Consider the following 9,622-nt stretch of genomic DNA (forward strand, 5'->3'; position numbering starts at 1 on the left):
TGCACAAGTTAACTTCTGGTGGGGCACGAGTAGTGTGAAGCTCACACTCACTGGTTTGGGTGTGTTGTTAGAATGGTCTGACACTTGTTCATTTCACTTGACTGGATATACTTATGTTCTGTTGTGCTGGAAGTCTCTCTGGGTATGAGCATCTGCTAAGTTAATGTAATGTAATGAAAGTGGTTGAACACTGCTCCACATTCACATTCTTGATTGACTGCTGTGTTATTGATATTAGCAAGATGTTCATCTACAACATGATTTAATTTTTAGCCGTCTTAATGGTCCAGACTGCAAGACTGCTTTATACTTCTTGCCAACACTTGCCTTGAAGCTGTGAATGTTTTCAGTGCTTTCACTTGTCACTGTTCGGGTCCATGCTGTCAGGTTAGCCTGTCACCTGTGACCCCGCAGCTAATCTCTAAATTGTTTTGCATGGCTGGAGCTCATGCCTTTTCTGTGTGAAATGTGTTCAGCAGAGCAGAGCTGCAGGTACCATCATCACAGGCTGGATTCACTCTTTAGGATGGGGAGCATATCAGATTTAACGCCTATGATCACACAAATAGTGTATTTTCAGTCATAAGCATGGGTGGACAGCTTCCCAGCCTCTGATAATCTACTTTTTTTTAATATTGTATTGAAATGCTGAGGTTTGTTTTTTGCTTGGAGTATACATGAAAATGGCATTAGGATGGGTTTGTTTTATTGAATACTGTGACTTTTAGAATATGTATCATTCAGTTCTTTTGTTCATTTGGTCTGACTGGGATAAAGAGAGGTTGTTAGTTCATTTTTTTGAGTTGTTTGGTTATTTAAAGTTTAAGGTTTGGCATGAAAAATTTTATTTTATAACTAGTGCATGTAAATCTACCATTGAAAAGAGTGTGAAAAGAGCCAAAGATCTTGATTTTTTGCATCATAGACAAATAGATATTGCGCCAAAGGACATTCTTTGGACATCAACTTCCAAAGAAATATAATAGGGTTACTTCACACTCCCATGCCAAAAGTAGCTAGAAGGTCTCTTCATTTGGCCAGATGGTTGTTGAAATTAAATTCTTTCTTTTTATGTCATTTGGTATTAAATTATGTTGTTATTTGTCAGCTAAGGTTACAAGGTAAAGAAACAATTGGAACGGCATTTGCAGTAAGCCATACAACCATCCATACAGCACCACCACAGCCTGGATAATCAGGAGACTTTATATGACTTTAGAGGGTAGAGATAACAATGATTACAAAATGGTTATTCATATAGACTTTGACAAATCTCCAGGGGCTATCAACTCTGCACCACTTTTTATAAATGTTCACATATAGCTTTGTGGCGCAATGCTAAGGAGCAGGGCTCTTAACCAAAAGATTGCCAATTTGATTCCCCACTGGGGAATTGCTGTTGTACCCTTGGGTGAGGTAATTAACCCACAATTGCTTTAGGAAATATCCAGCTGTAAAAATGGCCAAAATTGTGGCCAAAAGTCACTCTGGATATGAGTGCCTGCTAAATGACTACAATGGAACATATCATAAATGCTATTAATACATGTGGCTCATGTTTTGTGATTATCCAGTTTTAAATGATCTGAATTTACAATATTTACCAAAATGCCACCATTCATTGTTTTATAAGACAAAAACCTGACATATGCATACTTTGTGTGAATAGGTGACAGGCTTCAACCAGGCTTCTTTGTGTCCTGATTTGTTGCAAAAGGCTGCTGCCATCTTGTGGCTGAGCCACTGTTAAACTTGTTTCTGTGGTTCACAGACCTAATGAGAGCAATGAATATGGGTTCCTAGCAGCAGAAATTTATAATATAATGTCAGAAATTTATAATACCCTGGAGATCAAACATTAGTTGTGGTGGTGCCTATAAATTAAAGTCACTAAAATTTTATTTTGCATAGTTCTCTCCACAGTGACATCTTCTCAAAACTACACCAAAGGAAAATAGGTCCATATTTTACAAAATACCAGTAAATGAGGCATCAACTTTTCAGTGTCCATTGATTCAAATTTACTGGCTGGGTACATGTGTCAGCTAGTTAGTACTCTTGAAGAAAGCTCAGACCAAATCTCTGAGTTGATACATCAGCAGTTAAACGTATAAATACAATTTTCTTAAAAGAGGATAATAGTCTTTAAATATGTGACAAGGAACTTTTTATTAAATCTACAAAATAATGAAATGTTTATTATAATGCAACATAACAATAAAAATTTGAGAACAATCAGGCTGGGAAAAAAATCATTCCTCATAGTTTTGCTGAGAATCAATACATTTCATCTTTCTGAATGAGAATCAGTAATGATTTCAGTAAATTCATCAGCCACTTGACTTAGCACTGAGGCCTCAGAGGCATAAAATCTCAATTTTTTTGTGGGTCATAGATAATAAACATAAACTGAATGAGATGCACCACCATCAGATTTATTTTAAGGGGATGGGCGGTGAACCTGTGTTGTATAAAGCAGAGGAAGTGAAAATAAGTACTTGACGTTGAGTCCGACAAATCAGAAAGTGGTTTTTGGATTGATTGGTTTATGTAATAATAAATAACAATTTGAGCATAATGCCATTTTAGTTGCATTGATGCAAACTAAAGTGCATTGCCTCTGTGGTGGGTGTGTTGTCCTAGCCGGCCACTTAAATAAAGACAACAGCAAAACAAATGGTGTCAGCAGCAAAACCACATGTGCTTCATTGTTGCATGGCTAACCTGCATATGTCTTTTGATAGGAGAGGCCCTGAAAGGGACTCAGTCACCATCCCTGTAACAAAAAATACAAAAGACACAAACAAAGTGATGAGTTAGTGTTGGTGCCAGTGAATTCACACTAACACCGGGGTACTACAGGGACGAAGGTGATGCAATGAAAATAAATATCAAAGGAAGCAGCTAGAGAGTCACTTACAGTAACACATTCATTGGCTGCAAATTGTATGAAATAGCCCCAAACGGGTTTTTTTTGACTGATTCCCAATTTACCTATTACTTCCAATTCTAGTCTTGCAACAAGAAGACTACTGATGATAATTAAATATCTAATTTAAAGTGAAATGTAATACACAAGGGCATGTATTGCACTAGTGTGGTCAAGCCTAAGAAAGCAGTCTTGTGTTGTCAACTTCAGAAACATGTCCAGTTCAAGCCCAGTTATAAAGGTACATTTTTCCCCCCTCTGTATTCTTAATCTTGGAGCTGTAAACACATACCATGTCTATCATTCAAAACTGACACTGGCATTTTGTATACATTTAAAAATAAAATATAGATTTTGCCTAATGTCTGGCAGCCTTGCACTAGTCTTCACAGGCTTTCCCTTTGAATAAGTTTAGGTCAGGAGTACATGCTTAACTAGTCAGTTTAGCTAACCAGTCCAAACTTGATAACTTATAAAACATATAAACTATATAAACAGTATAACTTCAATGATGCGATGTTAAAAACAGCCATCAACGACTATCAATACTGATGTAAAGAATCCTTTTTCATTTCTCATTTCATACAAGTGCACATACTGTATATTTTAATATATGTATATTTATATGAAATCTATATAAATATACATACATTTTCCTCAAAATTAATTTCTAAAACACCTGACCATTTTCAGTGTGTTTTATTGTCAAAGAAAAGAAGGCATCTCTGTACCTTGATGGCTCCATGGTGTCCTTGTTGAGGTATACGATCCAGTACACCAGGTTGAAGGCGGCAAAGGACAGGGGGAAGACGATGCGTGAGTACTTGTCGATGATGCTGGTGCCCGTCAGGATGTGGTTGGGTGGCATGGCGGAGCCCTGCTGGAGGAAGATGGGCACCCGCAGGGGCACGCCCTGCTCGCTGCGGGACACCGAGTTCATCCTCCTCTTCAGGCTGCCGCTGCCGTCAGATGGAGGCTGGTGGGGAAGGCGGCAGGCAGATTGGGGAGAGATTGAACATTGGTGTTAATGGTGGATAACTCTCAATTTGGGAACTGAGACCAAACCAACCAATAAAAACATGTACATGTTAAGCCAGTGGTGAACCGTCACAGCCTTCATGATGGCCTTCTCTAATAATCCAGTATATAAACAATCTGTTCATCTCACTTAGTCAGACATGTTTCTCTTTATTTAAATTTAAATTCTCATTTAAAGTCATTGATTTCCGAAAATCTCTTGCAAGCTTGGAAAGTTGCTAACATTCCTAATATAGATAGTACAAACTGCTAACATTTTGACACCTCGAAATGCTATAGCAAACTTGTTCCCACTGTCTCTCCTTCCCATGTAACCCATAACTGAGGGGTGGGAAGACTAAGAATGACTAATACCGACGGAATGTCCTCGTCGCTGTCTGCGGCCGCCGCCTCCAGCGCTGCTCTCTTGCGCTGCTCCCTGTTGGTCTTCAGCGTGGTGAAGTAGTTGACGGCAGCAAACTCGATGAGGGCAGAGACGACGAAGGCGAAGCACACAGCGATGAACCAGTCCATGGCTGTGGCGTAGGCCACTTTGGGCAGCGAGGATCGAGCGCTGATGCTGAGAGTGGTCATGGTGAGCACAGTGGTTATACCTGGAAACATGGAGGGATGGGTATGACACAGGGCGGAGCCAAAAGCACTAGAACAGTAACCTTAAAGTAAATCTTTTTGTGGCTCAACAATTGTCTTCAAACAGTAACAATTCCCTGAAAATACATTGGCACTATTGTAGCATAAGATATGCTTCGTCCGTAACATGTTCAATGGCATAAAAACTGGCTGGTAAGATATGACTTTAAACAGATCATTTCCATTAAAATGCACGTTAATCTTTTTCAGTCAAACTTCTAAATGCACTGTGTCCTAATAAAACATCATAAAAACCTTGGAATAAGTAATAAATTCAAAGACCTTCAGAGAGCACCTTTTTTGTTTCTTTCTGAATTGTTATGGTTAATGCTTCATTATTACATTATAAAAGTTACATAAGATTTTCACCCTAGAGGCTATTTCCAACTTAATCATGAAGACACATTTACCAAACAGCACAAACTTTCTGTAGTTCCTGTGAATATTCCAAATCCTTCTACAACACAAAATAGTTCATAAAATAAAGGCAACTAAAGCGAGAGTATATAGTCATACCTGCCACAGTTCGTGCAGGAACGGACTCTTTGTTGATCCAAAATGACACTTGTGACAGCACGACAATCATGATCAGTGGGATGTATGTTTGAATGAGATAGTAGCCAAGTTTCCTTTCCAGGATAAAATGGATGACCTGGACTGAGTATTCTCCTGGAATATAAAAAGACATACAAATGCAAACTTGGTCATGGTGATGGTGATGGTGATGATGCCACTTGATGATTAGGGCTTACATGCACCAAGATAAGCAAGGGCAAAAATACTTGCCTTTACCATAATCACTGAAAAAAATGCAGGAAGATCTTTATCAGAAGTTATACTGTAACTAGCTGTGTTTCCACTTTAGTGCAGAAACTGTACTTAGCTACCAGAGAATTAGAATTTCTAGCTAAATTAAGTTCAGTTTTTATACTGGAATTGGACTTATATTTTCAATAAAGATGACATCAGTGCTAAATATGATTGTTATCACATGACTTCATTTTTGGGTTTTAATCAATACACTTACAATCTGATACCTAAACATGAATCAGCTGGGATGAAGGAGGATGCAACTCTGCAATATGGGTGTATCATTTACATTGGTCATTAGGCAGTGGTTCTCACCTAGTGCAACATCCAAAGTAAGAACTTAAAAGTGTGTCTGATAAAGTCACAGGAACACCCCACACACAGAACACAGCCAACCACATCCAAACAAGTGCCAGTTCAGGCCTTTAATAGCTCACAGTGTACAGTGCAATCCATTTAAAGAAAGAGAGAGGAGGAAGAAAGAGGAAAGGGCAGAGAGGAGAAGAGAAACAGAAAAAGAAACAAGAGTGATCTTGCACAAAATTCTCTCTGTTGTATAATGTGGGTCACACCAACCCCCCCTCTTTTTCTCTAACGGGAAGCACTGGTCTTTCCTTTCGGTCTCTGCACTGTGCTCCTTGTCCTTGAAAAATCTGTGTAAGAGCAGCTCAGTGGGTTATCGGCTTCGGTGTTCTTTTTTAAGGCAAATGGCAAGATACAAATGAGACCTGATCAGTTAATCCACTTACACTCAAGACTAAAGGAATCCCCACCCACAGAAGCCACATGGCCAATATTCTGCACCCCACTGAAGCACTTTTAGTGCTTTATCTGTCCTCTTCCCATCTGCACATGAATTTGTCATTACTGCTGAGATGGGACAGATAATATTGGCTACATTATAAAGAAGCTGAAGGCTGAGGGTTTGGAAAAGGTTTGTCCATTATATAGCATCTCCACAAGCATACACAATGTCCACGGAAGTAATTCAAATATCAACTAAACAACATCCCTCTTCTGCAATATGCAACAAAACAAGGACGCATGAGGTCAATGACTCCTTCAACAGATACACTTTCTGAGAGCAGCCAACTTCAATCTCTCTCCAATGCGGTTTAATCAACACACTAATATATTGGAGAAAAGCTACAATCAACAAAGACATATTATGTTCATGCAAGTAAACGGAAACAGAATGGAAATGAAAAGTATCAGAAGTATCACACATCTGTATGGCAAAGGTTGATGCAGTGTCATGTAATGTGACCAACCAAAACTTGTGATGCTTTGGAAACATTCAACAACAGTACAGGTAGCTACTGCAAGAATCCCTGTACAAATGTAACTACAATCAGCAATATCATTTCCATTTACTTCTGTAAACGTCTATAAATCTGAAAGAGTCAGCCTTATGCAGTACCTAATGACTGAGGTTAGGATTACACTGACCTCTCTCTGGTTTACAGGGAACCTGATTGATTAGACACGTGGATGACAGTAAAATGAAGCAGCATATTTATAAAGGCACGTAAATATGGATTTATAGGATCTAGGCAGCATTTATGACCATTTCCTCAGTAGACGGTACAAAAAATGGTCTAGTGTTCCATCTCCAACTGCACAGTATTGTAAGGCTGTCTGAGTGAGTCAGTGAGGCACATCAAACACGCACCTGGTGAGTGGGGTTAACTCATCAGTCACCACATGACATCTGCTGGTCTTGTAGCATCTTAAACTTTTGATGTTGAGCCTGACTCAGAGATTCATCCACATTGTGCATGTTAACAGTGATATCTATATCAGATAATAAAGTCTGCTGTTTCAAATTTGTCTGCACGCTAGAATACTCTTACAAAGAAAATGCACAAATCTGCTTGATCAGGCAAAGACAAAGTAATATGCCCTTTACCTGTGTTAAGCCGCAGTGTTTCATTGGATGCTGTCTGACCCACTAGATCATACTGGAGCAAGCTTGATGATTCTTTAGGTACTTCTACTGATGCTGATGGTCCCTTTTTCCACGTGTAGAGAATTTCACTTTTGGGGTAGGCATCTGTGTTTCAAAACAAGATACAGTTAGTTTACATGAGTTTATACAAACCAATTTGATTAAAGTGAACTTAGCTTGGTAAAGGCTAACTTACAGCTGCCAAACTTAAGTGGACAGGCATGTCCATCCATGGGAAAGTTCAACAAACTCATTGGACAGTCTGCACTTATAGTAAGTCTGCAATGTATAAAAAGGGAAAAAACTTGTTAAAATTATTTTTAAACTTTGTTGTAAATCCTTATGAAGAGATACACAACATAATAAAGACTAACTAGATAGTGTATTTGAAAGAAAAAATCACCACCGTAATGACATAAAAACTTCATGCCAACCCATTTCTCGTTATGATTTCCAAAGTTATGGAAGACATTTTATCTGCTATATCTATGCACATTTTAAAAATGTCACTGGGGCACCAAAAGGAAAAGCACAATAGTACATTCTCTAAAGAGAAAATTAATGAGAAATTTTAAGTACAGTTCTGGCATGGATACGCAATGGAGCAATATGCCATGTGCGAAAGGTTTCTTGCGAGATGTTGACAGATTTTTGTATGTACTTCATGGTGTAGAGAACAGTTCCATCCTGCATGATGCGGAACATCTTGTTTGGAGTGGTCATGTTGTGAGCAAAGGACTTCTTTGCATTCCGAAAGAAGGTGTCTGGCGTCCAGATCTTCTCGACCATGAGGTTGTTGAGCCGGAGGATCTCAATAGTCCCTTCAAACTGCAACCTCTTGTCAACCCACATTTGACGAAAGAATATGTCCATGGTATACTCCTAAAATGGTCCAGAGTAAGCAAAAATGTTCATTTTAAAGAATACATTGCAAATCTTTCATAAAAATATATTTATGCTTTTCAATACTTTGCCTCACTAACATGCTTATGCAAAAGGTTTTGTTGTTGCAGGTGTCAAGTGTTTACTGGTACATACAATAAAAATAATTGATTATGCAGTATCCATATGATAATACAGATAAAATGATACTTTTCCAATAAATTGAAAGAATAAGGGTTTAATTTGAAAAAACACACTCAGAATGTTGCCAGTATATCCAAGTTAACATCAGGACAGCTTCAGCATGGATGTAATTATTTCATGTAAGATTTTGCATCTAGCATGTTACAATTACTCAGCATATGCAAAATACAGCTATACGTGCTTATCCTTAAAGCTGTGTAAACTGTAAATACACCACAGGCTGTCACATGGTACCTGTGTGGCTATAAACGGCTTTTAAAATAGCATCAAGTGTAACCAAAATAGAGCACTCAACTAGAACATTCATTGACAGAGATTACCAAGATTAAAGTTCCTAATCTGCTTGTGTGTCCTTCTGTCAAAAAGCCAGCATAAGAAAGAACATGACTTGAGCTAATGGACATGCCAAAACTCAACAGCCATGAATTATCAGCATATCTCTAGGAGAGCTATACATATACATAAAACAAAATTAGCACTGACCACGGCAAATCACTGGAGACCTACCATTTCGACATCTGAAACTGGACCAAAGCTGGTGACAAAGATGTCAGTTTTGACCTCGGTAACACCACCTACAAAGAGTTGATTTCATTGTAACAATATATTAAAAACAAAAAGTTCATTAATTATTTTCTGCTCTTAATTGTAGTTAATATAGGAGGAAGTTTTGCAATTTATGTTTTGGCAAAAAGAATCCAAAACTCAAGTGTCTCCATTTCTGTTTAGGTGCAAAAATCATTGCTCCAATCTGATATTCGTCTATGGGTACAGAGCCAATGCCAGCCAAGTGTCCCTATATAACCTTTCGGGCAAAGCTGAATCCTAATCAACCTACTTTCCTTATGACAAATGCTTACAATAGACATGTTAAAATTATAACTCTCAGGATTTCAATACTGCATTAAAATGTGTTTGCTGTACAACATTCCCCTGACCCAGTTCTGCCTCATTCCTGTGTTACTGAATCTACACTTTCAGATCCACACATTTTACCTAATCAGCACTTTCCAACCACACATGAACAGCATCCCAGAATACTGTGAGTAAAATCACTCTAGTAGCTAAATGTACATTACGTTAGTAGTTGTGGTGTGTTGTATATAATTAAATTTCTTTCTTTTTGTTGCTGTTGTTGAAATGCATTCTGCTTCACAATATTTGTAAACTGCAGTGAATTA

The 9,622-nt window shown here is 38.2% G+C and overlaps 1 protein-coding gene across 1 annotated transcript; it reads right to left on the reverse strand.

Moving 5' to 3' along the window:
• Nucleotides 1-2,394: 2,394 nt before the first annotated feature.
• On the reverse strand, nt 2,395-9,016 carry LOC118790774 (gamma-aminobutyric acid receptor subunit alpha-4-like). Its single transcript, XM_036547800.1, has 8 exons — nt 8,949-9,016; nt 8,017-8,237; nt 7,552-7,634; nt 7,317-7,460; nt 5,114-5,266; nt 4,322-4,560; nt 3,661-3,905; nt 2,395-2,776 (listed from the first exon to the last, which is right to left on the reverse strand). The coding sequence occupies exons 1-8, from the start codon at nt 8,949-8,951 to the stop codon at nt 2,764-2,766; spliced, it is 1,101 nt and encodes a 366-aa protein (XP_036403693.1). The 5' UTR covers nt 8,952-9,016; the 3' UTR covers nt 2,395-2,763.
• Between the last annotated feature and the right edge of the window lie 606 nt (nt 9,017-9,622).

Source organism: Megalops cyprinoides, chromosome 16, assembly GCF_013368585.1.
Source record: "Megalops cyprinoides isolate fMegCyp1 chromosome 16, fMegCyp1.pri, whole genome shotgun sequence".
Taxonomy (NCBI): Eukaryota; Metazoa; Chordata; class Actinopteri; order Elopiformes; family Megalopidae; genus Megalops; species Megalops cyprinoides.

What these genes read in the sequence shown, in the direction of transcription:
- LOC118790774 (XM_036547800.1), bottom strand. An exon ending in ACTGTTCTCTACACCATGAA is followed by an intron (nt 7,635 to 8,016) that starts GTACATACAAAA and finishes TATACATTGCAG; the next exon opens with ACTTACTATAAGTGCAGACT. An exon ending in GCGACGAGGACATTCCGTCG is followed by an intron (nt 3,906 to 4,321) that starts GTATTAGTCATT and finishes CTTCCCCACCAG; the next exon opens with CCTCCATCTGACGGCAGCGG.